Source organism: Mesoplodon densirostris, chromosome 16 (assembly GCF_025265405.1).
Source record: "Mesoplodon densirostris isolate mMesDen1 chromosome 16, mMesDen1 primary haplotype, whole genome shotgun sequence".
Taxonomy (NCBI): domain Eukaryota; kingdom Metazoa; phylum Chordata; class Mammalia; order Artiodactyla; family Ziphiidae; genus Mesoplodon; species Mesoplodon densirostris.
The window spans coordinates 32,508,878-32,524,942 of NC_082676.1; the positions used below are offsets into that span (position 1 = coordinate 32,508,878).

Sequence of the window (16,065 nt, forward strand, 5' to 3'; positions counted from 1 at the left end):
ATTGCTGCCTAACACTCATTTCTAACTGGCCACAATCCAGTTCTGTTACTGAATCATCTCCATCCCATGGTCATGTTTTACCTCTCATTTCCCCTTCCCAAGCAGACCTTTCAGACCCACATTCATATAAACATCACCAGGACTCTTTCACCCACATTCATATGAACATCACCCCAGTGCTGTTTCACATCGCTCCACTCTACACAATCCTCCTGGCTTCTCCCCTCCCTCACTTGTCCCCTCCCACTTGAGTGAGCCGCCCTGGGATACAAGTATTTAAACCAAATCCTGTTTCCAATGGGTGTCTCAATATTTTTAAACCTCTTTCCTTACAAGCTCAGTGGAGCCTCTTGACCATAACAATAGAACTAGATGTCTCATTTTTCCCAGGTTTATGCCTATTGACCCGGCTTAATTAATATTGGTACTCTCAAAAGCGCCCCAATTTGGGTAATAATGTATATGATCCCCCTAACCCTAACGCCTGTCTTCTATCATTTGCCATCCTTCACATGAGACAAACCCCTACCTAATTTCTTGGCAGGAATAATGATCAAGAACACACAATGTTTTATACAAGAAACCTCAGGTAATGTCCAGAGTGGACTTGTTATATGGTTATATGGAGGGCGTTTTCCTCATCTGTGAATATCATAATCTAAATCATCTCTTTTGCATATAATGAGCAGGAACTGAGTAAATGAAGGAACAGGTGATGGCTAATGTCCTTTCTAGGCCTCAAATTTTAAGGATATGTGTGTAAATTCACAAACTGGGCTCAATCCAGTGTAGCAGAATTTTCTTCCTCTTTAGAAATTTCTGGTTACCAAAGTTCCAGAAGTTGCTTTCTCATTCCCTAATCTTTCATTTTCTCGTGTTCTCCATTACGTAACGTGGAGCTGGGGCTTTGGGCCGAATTTTCCTTTAAAGATGATTTTTATAGTCAATAAGCAACTTCAAGGAGTGACGAGCCAGCCGGGGAGGCGATATTAGTTGACGCAAGCGTCTAAGCGAATCCCAACTCATTTTTCCAAGGGACTCAGATTCCCGGGCCTGCTTGGCAGGGCTGGGCCTCTGCGCGTAAGACCTGGGCGCGGGCAGACGCCTCCGGGCCCCGCCCCCTCATCTCCTCCTCTGCTCCGCGCTGACGCCGGCCCTCGCCGCCAGTCGTTGACAGCCGCCGAGCTGCGAGCTTCTTCTCTCCCGCAGAGGCAGGTAAACAGCCGCATCGCCCTTTAACCTCCCAGCTGGGGCCCTGGGCGCAGAGGCCGGCCGTCAGAACCCCTGCCTTGGGGCCGAGGTGCGAGGGCGCACGGCCGGGTCCGGGTCCGGAGGGCGCGCAACGCGTCAGGCCTACCCAGCGAGCGCGTTGGTTTTCGGACGCCGTGGCTTGGTTTTGCCCTCCTGGTTAGGCGAGCTCCATTTACTCGGAATGGGGGCGGGGGCCATGGCTGGCCGGGGCCCCTCTGGAGGGATGTGGGTAGTGTCGAGGAGTCTGGCCCCCTCCCACGCACGTCCACGGTGGGAGTGGGATGGGCGAGTAGCGCCGGCAAGGGGGCCACAGGTCCGGGGAATGGGCGCAGGGAACCCAACGAAGGCCGCAAAGGGGCTCCGCTGGGGCGCTCAACGAGGAGGACCAGGGAGAGGCGCGGGTCCGGCCCCTCCCGATACCTAGAGGGGACGCGGGCGCCCACCCGGGGCCAGGGCCTCGGCAGGGAGGAGTCCCGGGGCGTCTGGGGGCCCCCCCAGCCGCCGCCGCCGACCTCCTCCCCAGAGGGGGCCCCGCCTGCCATCACGCGGCCGGGCGGTGCCTGGGACGCAGCAGCGGGCGGGTCTCTGGCACCCCCGGGGACCCGCACAGGCTGGCGTGAGCTGGGCTTCCGGTCTCGGCGGGCGGAGTCTTGGGGCGACCTCGCCCTCACTCCCGGGCCTGAGACGTCCAGGTGCCGGCGGCAGAGTGTCTCCTGCGAGCTCAGGTGTGGTGGACTCAGGCTTTGCTTTTCGCCGTCTCGACTGTCCCTCTAGAAGGAGAGAACTCGGCCGTCAGGGGGACTCCGAGAGCGGGGGTCAGGGCCGGGCAGCGCCCCTCGGAGAACCACATTCCTCCGCTAGTATGGGTGGCACTTTCACGTTTGATTATTATTCAACGGGGAGAAGTCCATTTTGGCAGTCCTTTTTCGTTTTTGTCCTTTTCTATTTGTATCAGCAGTAGCAAATAGATTTTTTGAAATCATAAGCCCACCACCATCACATCCACCCTCACCATGTCAAAGCCACTGCCTTCTGTTTTTCAGTTTCCTTTTCTCCAGTTCGTACACAACACAATGCAGTTTCACCTCCCTGATCATGATTATCCTCATCTCATGGCCGAGTTATTTTCCTGTACTTAGAGCAATCACGGTTTAATAAGCAGTTCCCAGCATGCTGAACATTTGAAATGTTTCCCTTTTCCTTGCAAAAAAAATCCAGGTAGAATAGAATGAAAGATTTTCACAAATCAAATTATCAGAAAAAAATAGGAACAGAAAATTGAATAAAAATGTCAGACCTCTGGAAAAATCAACAGCTCTCTCAGATTTGAAGAAGAAAAAAAATATCACCAATGAAAAGGAACAATTTTACCTACCCAAACACTGAGGAGCTCTTACAATGAAAAAGAACTAACTAGAAAGGGAAAGAAAGCAGAGCTAGGATGTGATTTGTATATGGTTTTTATCTGACACAAATTTTTCATACTTGTTAAAGGAGAATATCAAGATTATAAAAGATAAACAGTGAAATGATGAATCGTTTATAGAATACAATGCAAATTAAAGTAAGTCTGTATTATCATTTTGCAACTATTAGCAAAAGCAACAGTAACAGCAACCACTGCTGGAAGGTTGCCTAGAAATTTGCATATTCAGTTATCCCGGGAGGTGACAGGGCTTTGGGGTTAGAAAGATGGCTCTGCAACTAATCATTTCACAGCTTGGGACCAGTTACCTAATTTCCTCATCCTCCTTTTGTTCATTCATAAACTAGAGGAAATTATACCTACTTCAGGAGTTTGCCAAGATTAACTGTTTGTGTAAAACTGACCTTTGGTATGTATACCTTTATTCTTTTCCTAGCCACACTGCACTGGGGACATTGTGAATCTGTATGAAATTTGTGAAAAGCAATCTGGTGATGCATTTAAGCCAAGACCCAGAAACCCCCCTCCTGGGAATTTACTTGCAATGGAAGAAACAACAGGAAAGGAAAAATAAAAGCCATATGCACACACATTCAGAATGATCTAAAATTAGACCCAATGGAGAAGCAACCTAAGTGTATAACAGCAGGGCAGCAGCTAAGAAAATCATGACACATTAACTGAAAAGAACATTGTGTAACCATCAAGTCATGATTTTGGAGCCTGTCTGCGATATATTGGAAAAAACTGGCAAGTCAAAGTACAGATTACTAAACTGCATCTACTTACTCAGATGCAGTTTATTAATGTATATGTGAAAAATCTGAATAAAAATGAAGTTTTAATAGAAATACAGGTTATTTTAATTTTCTTTTTTGTTGTTGATATATTGCTTTTCTAAATAACATTTTTAAAATAGTTCATAGTTAATTTTTTTAAGGAAATGGACCCACGGCTTTCTGTGTGTGGGAGAGGGAGAGCTCAGTGTCATGTTTGCTGCTGCTTTTTTGAGCTGACCTCATTTCTTTTTTTCAAATATTATCTCGTTTTTTTCCTTGAGTAGATTTATTAGTGGTTTAGTAATTTATATATGGGGTTTTTCTTTTAAAGAATCAGTGCTTAGATTTATTTATCAATTCTAGTTTTTTCTTTTCTGTTTTTTTTGTTGTTGTTGTTGTTGTTGTTTTTTAGGGACTCCTGAATATATTTGAAAACTGAACAGTTTCAGCCAAGCCGAAGCATTCTGTCTTCCCAGGGACACAAATCCAACTTAGCTGAGCCAAAGCAGATGTACGTACCCTGTGGAATCCCTCTGGTCTTGTGATGGTTGAAAGTTCCCAGCTGTCACAGAAGATAAGGGCCTCGAAAGGCTGTGATCACAAATCCTTGCTCTGGAGGCAACTTGGATCTACATATGTAACCCACACCTATTATATCATCCTTTCTTGTAAAATCATCTTGATTTTGCAGGGAAAGGGCTTTCTCTAGAATCATTCTGAGTTATGTAAGGAAGCAACCATTTTAAAAATAGTATAATAAAAGCAGTAACATTACAAACATTTCTCCACCAAATTAACACTGACAAAAGGTTTTATGAGGTGACAGTTTTTCTAAGCTGTAGTTTTAATTTACCTATTCCAGTCTCTCTTTTTGGATCTTATTTCCTCTTCCAAGGCAGCCAGTTTATCAGTTGTGAACGGCTGCATGTGAAACATTCAAAACATGCCTGTATCTAAAGCTGTGATGGCTGCAGCAAAATAATCCTTGAGTGAATAGCATGTGTAGCAATTCTTACATTTGGGATAATTTTTCCTGTTTGTTCATCCTTTTTCTTCTAACCATATTCTCCTGGGGTATGGGGTAGGCTCTAGCAATGTTGCTTTTTTTTCAAGCTGTTCACATAATTCTGAAGATGGATCAGATGCAGGCCCTTTGCCCTATTCAGTCCAGGGCTAGGCCTCAGTGCCCGTGAAAAACCCCCACCCCAGAGCGGTTTGTAAAATTTTGAGTAGCTTGCATTAGGCTCTTTAAGGGGCAATGACCTCAAAAGATAAAAATATGACACATGAGTTCCACTTAGCTCAGGAAAGACAGGAAATTTTTCTGGGGCAGTGGGGGGTAGGGGGACTATTTGGTGCCAGTTCCCAATTTAACCAATTAAGTGTCAAGAGTGTAACATGTTTTAAGTATCAGAAGTTTGGTCCCTGGCACATGACCACTGGACAAGTTCCTCCTGGCTCTGATTCTCAGTCCCGTGTATTCCCCATGGGAATAGGATGAATGACATAATATATGGATCTTTTTTTGTTCCTTCTCTCTAGTTCCATCGCTCTGCCATTCTGCTCATGCACTAATGCCACATGATCTTATTTATTTTAGTTTTGCAATGCATTCTGGTGCCTGGCAGGCCAAGTATACCCTAGATTTTCTTCCTGCTCAATAACTTCTTTAGTCTTCTTAATTTTGAGTATCATTTCATCATATTCCTTAAAATCCTCTTTAAATTAGGACTGAAATTGCGTTGACTTTATGATTATTTGGAGGTGAATTGGTATCTTTCAGTCTTGATTTTCCCAACTAAAAACACTGTCTGTCTTTCTCTTTTTTTCCAGTCTTCCAGCTTTCTTCCTAAAAGGTCTATTTATTTTTAGGTTAAATCTTAGATATTTTGAATATTTTGTTGCCACTATGAGTGGGATTTTTTTTTCACACTAAATCTTCTAAATAATTACAACTGATTTGAGTATTCACTCTTTTCTATATGTTGATTTCAAAAACTGCCACCTTAATAAGCTCACTTATTTATTCTAGGACAAAATTTTGGATGATTTTCCTGGATTTTCCAGATAGAAAATCATACCTGGGACTTCCCTGGTGGCGTAGTGGTTAAGAATCTGCCTGCCAGTGCAGGGGACACAGGTTTGAGCCCTGGTCCAGGAAGCTCCCACATGCCGCGGAGCAACTAAGCCCATGCGCCACAACTACTGAGCCTGAGCTCTAGAACCTGCAAGCCACAACTACTGAAGCCCATGTGCCACAGCTACTGAAGCCTGCACACCTAGAGCCCATGCTCCGCAGCAAAAGAAGCCACTGCAATGAGAAGCCCACGTACCGCAACGAAGAATAGCCCCTGCTTGCCACAACTGGAGAAAGCCCGCACACAGCAACAAAGACCCAACGCAACCAAAAATAAAATAAATTAATTAAAAAAAAAAGAAACTCATACCTGGCTAGAACCTCCATAATAGTCTAAAATAGCAGCAATTGCTTGCATTCTTGTCTTGTTCATTATATTAAGGAGAATGCCTTTCCTCTTTCAGTTAAGGTAGGGTGTGGGCTGTGTGTCTGTGATGGCTGTTCTTGAAGATGGAAAGGGATTACTTTCTAGTTCTATGGAAATTTTTTCAACAGCTTAACCTTAAAAAATCAGGAATGTATGTAGATTTTAATTGAAAACTTTTCAACATCAGAGAATCTTTGTGTTTTTTTCTCCTTAACCTACTAATAGGTTAATTGATTTCGTGATTTTAAGCCATCTTTGTATTTCTAAATAATCCTTATTGGTCACAGTGTATTCTTCTTTTACTAAACTATCAAAATCAGCTTGGTGGTATTTTCTTTTGGATTTTGGCACCCATGTTGCTGGAGGTTGGATGGCTAAGAGTGTGAGCCCTTCACTCAGAATACTGGAGTTTGAATTTCGATCCTTTATTCCCTTGGCTATTAACAGCACTTCTCAGGTGAGGCTGCCCAAATGTTTATCTCTACTGAGTTCCAGATTCTTATAACAATTGCCTGAATTGATACTCCCACTTGAATGGCTCATAGATGTAGCAAAGTTAATATGTCCAAATGAAAACTTTATTTTCTCTTACAAGCATGGCCCTCCATCCGTTTCCTCTATTTCAATAAATGGCATCACCACCATCTGCCTGGCTATGAAAGCCACAAAACTGATCAACTCTCACTCCTCAATCCACTCTATCTGCTTAATTGGTTCTTTCTGCAAAATACATCCCATTTTTTCACAGCTCCTCAACTGCATTGGCACAGTCCTAGGCCACACCACCATCTTCCTTCAATTGTTTTGTAAGTGGTCTCACCATTTCCTTTCTTGCCCCCCAAATTTTCTCCTTACACAACAGTCAGGGTGAACTTTGTTTAAAAAAAAAAAGAAAAAGAAAAAGATCCTGTGATGTTATTCTCCTAAGACCCTTAAATGGCTTCCCACTGTCTTTCAGGTTCCAGACACTTATCTTCCTTAGTCCTTGAACCCACAAACTAAACATCTTACTCACCACTGTGTCCTCAGCCACAGCACAATGATAGACCCTTAGAAGACAACAAATATTTGTTAAACTAATCAATGGCTATTGTACAGTAACTTTTTTCTCCATTTCTCCTATGGTTTATTGTCAAGTTTTCTATTTCTTTAAAAACTGGCACATACTAGCTGTTCCATAAATATTTGTTTAATGCATTGATTCTAACATCTGTTTTTATAATTTAATAGAAAGGCAATCCATCCCACTTTTTTTTTTTTTTTGCTGTACGCGGGCCTCTCACTGTTGTGGCCTCTCCCGTTGCGGAGCACAGGCTCCGGACGCGCAGGCTCAGCGGCCATGGCTCACGGGCCCAGCCGCTCCGCGGCATGTGGGATCCTCCCGGACCGGGGCACGAACCCGTGTCCCCTGCATCGGCAGGCGGACTCTCAACCTCTGCGCCACCCGGGAAGCCCCCCACAAAGATTTTTAATTCATAAAACTTTTACATTTCACAGTTAGGTCTCTAGAGTCTGCATTTGCATGTGGTGTTAGGGTCCTAGTTTTATTTTCCTCCAGTTTCCCAGAAGCATCTGCTAAACAAACGTTTCCTTCTCCATTGATTTGTGGTGTCCGATTTATCATTTATCATGTTCGTACTAAAGAATATATACATGGGTTTATATCTGAAGTTGCTATTCTGCTTCCTTTGATCTGTAGGTCCGTTTCTAGACTGTTATCATATTTATTACATATTTATTACTATGGCTTTGTAATAGGATTTAATGTCTGATAACAGTAGATTCTCTCCTCTTTTCTTTTTTAAGGTTGAGTTTGCTACCCGCGGACATTTCTTACCCCTTGTGGGTTTATTGAATTCCTCAAAAAATCGAGGTGGAATTTTGATTGTCATTTTATTATTATAAGTTCATTTGGGGGTAATTGACATCTTTATAGTACTAAGTTGTTCCAACCAAGACCTTTCCATGTTTACAGATCATCTTCTTTGTTCTTTACTAATGTTCTTTTTTTTTTTTTTCCCTCAGTCTTAAGTCAATCCTAGACACTTTATTTTATTTTATTTTTTTTTTTTGCGGTATGCGGGCCTCTCACTGTTGTGGCCTCCCCCGTCGCGGAGCACAGGCTCCGGACGCGCAGGCTCCGGACGCGCAGGCTCAGCGGCCATGGCTCACGGGCCCAGCCGCTCCGCGGCATATGGGATCCTCCCAGACCGGGGCACGAACCCGTATCCCCTGCATCGGCAGGCGGACTCTCAACCACTTGCGCCACCAGGGAGGCCCAATCCTAGACACTTTATAGTTTGGGTTGAAATTATTACTATCTTATTAATTTTTTTTTCTAGTTGATTATTGCTGGTGTAGAGAAATGCTGATTTTTGTAGGCCAATCTTGTATCCCACAGCCTTGCTGAACTCTAGGTGTCTCGTGTTACCTCTGTTGAGTCTGTTGAATTTTCTATGTTTTTGATGACATTAATTCCACATATTGTCAGCTGGAGCTCTTTCCTTGGAGTTCTTGCACCAGTTACTTCTTTGTCTTTGCATATGGCATTGGAAGGACTTCCAGTCCTGTGGCAGTGGACATCCTTGTCTTGTTTCTGATCTTAAAGGGACTACATTCAAAACTTACTTATTGTGTTTGCTGTTTTAGTTATATAATCTTTATTAAGTTAAGGAAGTTACCTCCTATTCCTAGTCTACTAAGAGTATTTTTCTTAGTGATAAATAGGTATTGACTGTTGTCAAATACTTAATGTCTTCAAATGTGCCAGAGTGTTAGGCCACAACCTGACCATTCTCTGAGAGCATCTTATATGAAGTGTCGTAGCACAGCCAGACATTCAGAAACCTAGTCTCTATTCCTAGCAATTTCACTAATTAACACTATAATCATAGATATGTCACTTGACTTTTCTGAATCTTGGTGGCCTAATTTGTAGAGTGAGAAGTTTGGATTAATAATATAAGATCTTCCTTATTTTATCACAAACAGAAAGAGATTCTCCAAGGTCTCATTAAGTTTTGAGTCCTTATCCTTAGAAATGATTCTCTGCTTCAAAATGTAGTTATTTTTTATGCTTTTTATAATTAAATGTTGCTATTTTTGTTCTCAACTGATTTTAAAATGATCTTGTCTTAATATAGTTTATGATCATCCAACTTTAATATTCAGTTTTAAAGTACTGATCAGCAACATATGCCCATGGCCCTTATGCCCTATTACCTGTATCTCCAGTCCATGGTCATTCTTCAGCTCCAGACTCACCAAGCTAACTGCCTACTGGTATCTCTTGTCCCAGTAGGCAGCTTGATAATGGCATTGTAGCTTGATAATGGCATTGCCAAAGCCACATACCACATTTGTCTCCCTCCAGACTTGCTCCACCTTCTCTGTTCTGTCCACACAATTGCCCAATCCAGAAATCTGGGTGCCACCTCGATTCTTCCAGTCTTTCATCTTCCACGTCAAACACCAAGCTTTCCAGAAGGTGATAATCCCCTTGTTCGATTCCCTGAGGTGTTTAAGCAGAATTGTGAGCAGCCTGGAAGCCAAGAGCTGAGCCCCATTAGCAAATGGAGAATAGATCAGGGAAGCAGACCTGCAGAAGACTGAGTGCCAGGAGATGTGGATGCAAGATTGAGGCCAGTCAGCATATCCCAGGACCCTGTCCCTCTGACCTTACACAAAAGAGCCTCCAAAAATCCTAATTGGCATATTCTGAGCAGTTTAACTGGGCTTATAACTTTCAAATATATTTTTATTTACACCAAGACATTTCAATAATGATAGTAGAAACAAACAGGGTGTTAATTCATTTATTTGTTTAATCAGTCTTCCTCTGAATATTATCCAATTTAGTCTTTAGTTCTGAAAGTTATGAAAAATAATTTTATAATATTAGATGCCATTTTTATTTGAAGATGTCCCAGTGCTGGGATAAGACTACTATCAGCATTACAACGTATGACATTTTTGGTTTTGTGGCACATGGTATTTTGGAGCATATCGTTTGACATTGGGGTACAGTAGAAACTAATGATCATTCTATATGTCTTTAATCTCTGCTCTTGGAACCAAGCACCCAGGGTAAATGAGATCTTCAATCTGAAAGGAGGTTTTTAACTGATGAATGTACATTCTGCAAAGGTTCATAAATTATCATGCAGGATACTTTGTTTATTCCTAAGCCGTGCTAGCCCTTTCATATACGATATGTGTCTTTTCTACCAAAAATTAGGAGAAAATAAGCCACTCATGAACCATTAAATGCTGAACTAAGACTCATTCAGTGAGTGAGTGACTGCAATCTTGTGAACACAGCCTTCCTTACCCCATTTTGAACAGCCCCATTTGTTTCTGTCTATAGAGAGAAAAATGAATTTATAGGTGGGCTTGCAGAATCTTGCACATTTCCTGTTTCCAAAAATGTATTGTATTGAGAATTTCTTTGAGGAAATTCTTGTTGGCATTTATATGTTCAGAGGATATTAATTCCTTCACTTAACAGGTATCTATTATGTATATGCTCTGTGCCAGGCCCTGAGGAGACAGCAGGGAACAAAGGAGACATTTCCTGCTTACATTCCTGCGGGAGGAAAGAGGACATGAGCCAGCTATTTAGAAAGTGATTTAATAATTTCAGCACCTACCTGGGGTGTTCCTAACTGGACATTAGAATCACTTCCATAGGGGCCATGCCAGGGTCTCGGGAGGTTCCAGGAGCTCATATCCCTCATAACAGCCCAAATCACTACTTCCGAGAAGCTCAAAGCTATGGCAAACCCGCCAGGTGTTTATAGTTTCTTCCAGTTTAGATACAATGTATCAACCAGAGGTTATTTTTATCATAAGCAATGTTGCTGGCATTCCACCTTTATCAAGTTTCTAGGAAACAGAGCCAGAAATTATCTTAAGGTCAAATTTGTCCTGAGAGAAGGAGAAAGAGCTGTGTTAACCCTTTACCTACAATTACTTTTGCAGTAAGTGTTGCAAAACACATGGAATGTGAAGAACATTTATGACCAAGAACATTTATAGCTGATGCCACTGCTATGCAGTCAGTCATTATGCTGCGGACGTTAAGTGTTTTCAACATAAACACACAACGCTGACACCCTCTTTATTTTGCAGATAAGTCATCATGGTGAAAAGCCACATAGCCAATTGGATCCTGGTTCTCTTTGTGGCCACGTGGAGTGACATGGGTCTCTGCAAGAAGCGACCAAAGCCTGGAGGAGGATGGAACACTGGGGGGAGCCGATACCCAGGACAGGGCAGTCCTGGAGGCAACCGCTATCCACCCCAGGGAGGGGGAGGCTGGGGTCAGCCCCATGGTGGTGGCTGGGGACAGCCCCACGGTGGTGGCTGGGGTCAGCCCCACGGTGGTGGCTGGGGACAGCCCCATGGTGGTGGAGGCTGGGGTCAAGGTGGTGGCACCCACAATCAGTGGAAGCCCAGTAAGCCGAAAACCAACATGAAGCATGTGGCAGGAGCTGCTGCAGCTGGGGCGGTGGTAGGGGGCCTTGGCGGCTACATGCTGGGGAGTGCCATGAGCAGGCCCCTTATACATTTTGGCAGTGACTATGAGGACCGTTACTATCGTGAAAACATGTACCGTTACCCCAACCAGGTATACTACAGGCCAGTGGATCAGTATAACAACCAGAACAGCTTTGTGCATGACTGCGTCAACATCACAGTCAAGCAGCACACGGTCACTACCACCACCACCAAGGGGGAAAACTTCACTGAGACGGACATCAAGATGATGGAGCGTGTGGTGGAGGAAATGTGCACCACCCAGTACCAGAGAGAATACCAGGCTTATTACCAAAGAGGGGCAAGTGTGATCCTCTTCTCCTCCCCTCCTGTGATCCTCCTCATCTCTTTCCTCATTTTCCTCATAGTGGGTTGAGGAAGGCCTTCCTGTTTTCATCATCTTAATCTTCACCAGGTTGGGGGAGGGTGTATCTACCTGCAGCCCTTTAGTGGTGGTGTCTCATTCTTGCTTCTCTGTTCGTCACCTGTAGGTTAATACCCTTGGCACTTACAGCACTGGGAAATGGAAAGTAGATCTGAGATGCTATTTATTCAAGCCCCATTTGATTGAATCCTTCATAGGCCAACGCTAGCGCTGAACTGGTAAAAGTGTAACAGCAAATAGTCATTGGTTGATCTAGGCTTATTTTTTGTCTAGTGCAACAGATTGAGGCTAAAACAATTCTCAAAGCAGTCTTCAAATACCTTTGCCTAAATACCTCCAGCTCCTTCTCCAGCTAGAGCTCAGTACACTAATGTCCCATCTTAGCAGTGACTTTATAGCAATTTCCTCATTTGTTTTAAGAAAACCTGACTGCATTTCCCTGTTCAGACAGCATTTTTGCCAAATCTGGAAGGAGGCCACATAATATTCATTCAAAAAATAAAACTAGAAATCCTTAGCTTGTGGGCCCAGGCTCAACCCGGTGGAAAGCATGTGTCCTCTGTCTGCAGAGAACTGTAAGGATGTTTTGCATTTTGCAGTACAGGTTACACAGCAGCTATTGCATCAAGAATGGATATTCGTGCAACACTAGACTTCTGAGCAGAGGACATTTTCACAGGGAATGAACATAACTAACATAATACGAAAGCCTTCTGAGACTAAAAATTTCCAACATATGGAAGAGGTGCCCTCGGAGACAGCCACCCATTTTGGATGTTTAAAGCACCTTCATGTGGTATTCTTTTCTTTAGTAATATAAACTATAGATAATTAAGGTACTTTAATTAAACTACCTTCTGGACACTGAGAGCAAATCTCTTTTGTTTGTTTACCTGGAAAGCAGAATGATTTTAACATTGTTTGGATGAAGCCAGGAGATTTTAACATAGAGGAAACTGCACCTATAAAAATCACGGTATTCTTTTTTTTTTTTTTTCACGGTATTCATTTGGTTGAATCCTTCCTGGGCCAGTACTGGTGTTGGACTGGTAAGAGTGTAACAGCAAATATAGAGGATTATGTTCTGAAGAAAACAATTAGTGTACAAAGAAAAGAAATGCCTTCATTTCTTTACTGCTATCTCATAATTGTCAAAAAATAGAATTAGGTCCTTAGTTTCTGGAATTGGCTTTTGAATCAAAGAATAGGGAGGCATTCCAAAAAAAAAAATAGGTTAGAGGTGGTAGGAATATGATCCATTCAAAGTGGAAAAAGAAATTCTGTTACCATTATTTAAGTAAGGTAAAATTATTCCCTGGGTTGTTCAATATTGTCACCTAGCAGATATACATTACTATTCTGCACTGTTATTACTGGCTTGCACTTTGTGGGTATCCTATGTAAAAAAAAATTTATATGTATATATATATATATATATATATATATATATATATATATACATATATATATATATTGCATATGACAGACTTAGAAATTTTGGTTAGAGCGATTAACACCTGAACTATCTAATGCATTACCTGTTTTTGTAAGGTACTAAATACTTAATAACACTTAAAGGAAACCCTTTTGTGTGGTCCTTAGGCTTACAATGTGCACTGAATAGTTTTGTATAAGAATACAGAGTGGTATTTGAAATATGCATGTGCTTTATATTTTCTATATTTGTAGCTTGGCATGTACTTGCTTTGTTGTATTAAAAGTTTATAAGTGTTTAATATCTGACTAATATTAAACAGGAGCTAAAAGGAGCATCTTCCTTGAAGTTTGCAGTTGTGTTTTACCATTGTGCACCCCATGTTGGCAGCTTCATTTTGGGGGTTAATCTGAGCAAAGTGATGCATTCACCGCTTGTGGTGGCCAATGTTTAACACACCCACTCCTGATCCTGCCTCAGCCTTACTCCCAGTCACACGCCAGCTGTTCTCTGCTGCCTTTTCATTTGTTTCCACAAGTACCTGGCAAAGTCACTTCTGCAGCAGAGGAAAACAGTCCTTGAATTCTGGAAGATTTTTTCTGTCCTGGATTTTGAAATAGAGGATTTTCTTGATTAAGATGAGATTTAACAAACTAAATTATCTACTTTATGCCCATCCCTGCCCTCAACACCAACTCAGGTTATAAACTGTGAGACGTGGTAACAATCACTCTTTGGATTGAAATTCAACACCGTACGGTCAGTAGGCCACTTTCCTTTGTCACAGGGTTTCAACTCATTCTTCATGTTTTCTTCTTCACAAGTGTGAAGTACCAGCTCTCAGTTTTCCTTCACAGAGGTTTTCTTCTGCATCTGTAACTTACCAGCAGCAGGAAATAATCATAAAAAATGACAGTGTTTGAAATCATAATATTTATTAATACGTTAGCAAATGCCAGTTCAATATCTAAAGAGAGGATCAACTTTGCATTAAAAATGAAAAGATAAAAATCAACATCTTGAAACCCCATTCACAAAACTATTAAAACAAATGACATATACAAAGACTCAAAAGCATTACTCAAAGTTAATCATTAACATAAAAATTTCTAGGACTATTTTCATTCAGCCCTTTTGACCATATTTCTAATTATTTAAAAATAAACTATTCATTATCTGCCAATCATACTTTCTCAAAAATAGCCCACTGGGAAGGCTTCAATCATTAAAAGCATAGGTATTTGGAGGACCAAAGTGAATAATACATGTCTGTATCTTTCTCAGCCGCCATGTTTTCTTCCTGTTACTTCCAACTACTATGAGTTGTGCTAAAGGAATTTTTACTGAAAAAAATTTTAAATCAATTTTAAATAACTGAGTCTAACCCTCACAGAGGGTTCTTCCAGACAAGTGTCAGGTGTCAACCTTTGTTTCCCTTCCTTTCTCTCTGGGATTAAAGCCAAATAAGTGTCCTCTGCCTTTGGAAGGGATTTGGGGTCTGTACTGCTTCCCACCCTAGTGGGAGCCTTAATCTGGCAAGAACCTGAGCTTCCCCAGGCTCAGGCCCTGACCTTGCATTGGTCTAAGCACGACTGACCTACACAGTTCATTTCCACCTGAAAAAGGTCAGTTCCTCTCTGGCTGTTCAAAACTGGAGGATTCAGCTCCTCCTGCATTAAGCTTACATTTCCATCCTTTGCCCCACTCCTGTGAGGCCTACCCCTGTTCTCCAGGAAGCCACGCCTTCCACTGCACACACCCAGTCTACAAGCTTCATGTCTGCCTTGGTACAGCTGTCCTTTCCTCCAGAGCCGGTGCTCTGTTCTTGGCCTGGAGCAATGCTCCTCAAATTTGAATGTGCTCACCAATCTGCAAGTCCTGACTGGGGCCCAAGATTCTGCATTTCTCACAAGTTCCTAGATGATGCCATGCTGGTTCTGTGAAACGTCACTGACACAAGGCCCTCAGGGTTCTCACACTATATCCTGCATTGGCACCTCCTGTAGGCTTGTTCAACACAGGTTGCTGGGCCCCACTGCAGAGTTTCTGATTCTGTAGTGCAGGGTAGGACCCGAGAATGTACATTTCTAACAAACTCCCTGGCAATGCTGCTGTCGATGTGGAGATTGCACATGGAGCTACACTGCTCTACAGGAAGATGTGAAGGAAATAGAAGGCGGCCTGGCCCTGAAATACAGAGCTGTTAGGGAGACTAAAAACCTGACTGGAACTCTCCCTGGGGAGGAGAAATATGGGAGCTCTAAGGATGAAAGGCCGTGGAGGTGTAAGGAGGTGGTTAACACCTGCTACCTGAAAAGCTGGAAGCACAGGTGAGTCCTGAGGCCCCCCACTAGTGAGAGACAGCTAAACCTGGAATGGTACCCACCCTGCAAATGTAACACTTCTCAAACTCTGATGTGCACACACATCACCTGAGAACCTTGTCAAAATGCAGTTCTGAGGCCACAGGTTTGATGTGGGCTCGGAGATTTGGTGTTTCTGCAAGCTCCCAGGTGATGTGATGCTGCTGGTCCCAGGACTACACTGAGAAACAAGGGCCTAGAGGCCCAAGTCATCTCTTCTAACCCTGGCCAAGACTTTGGAGAAGCACTGAAGGCTCAGGGCGAGTGGGGAGTGGCCAGCAGGAAGCCTTTACCTTCTCTTGATTTAGCCCTTAGTGCTGCCTCTCCTGCTCTCACAGCACAATCCTCCTGCCTGGCCTGAGTTAAAAGAATCAACCACCTGCA

The 16,065-nt window shown here is 42.7% G+C and overlaps 1 protein-coding gene across 2 annotated transcripts; it reads left to right on the forward strand.

Moving 5' to 3' along the window:
• Positions 1-1,106: 1,106 nt before the first annotated feature.
• PRNP (prion protein) lies at positions 1,107-13,666 on the forward strand. Of its 2 annotated transcripts, XM_060120266.1 has the most exons (3): positions 1,108-1,215; positions 3,869-3,967; positions 11,091-13,666. In XM_060120266.1, the coding sequence occupies exon 3, from the start codon at positions 11,101-11,103 to the stop codon at positions 11,872-11,874; it is 774 nt and encodes a 257-aa protein (XP_059976249.1). In that variant the 5' UTR covers positions 1,108-1,215; positions 3,869-3,967; positions 11,091-11,100; the 3' UTR covers positions 11,875-13,666. The 2 variants fall into 2 exon arrangements, with proteins under 2 accessions (XP_059976250.1, XP_059976249.1); XM_060120267.1 differs by lacking the exon at positions 3,869-3,967 and having other exon boundaries at positions 1,107-1,215.
• Positions 13,667-16,065: the final 2,399 nt, after the last annotated feature.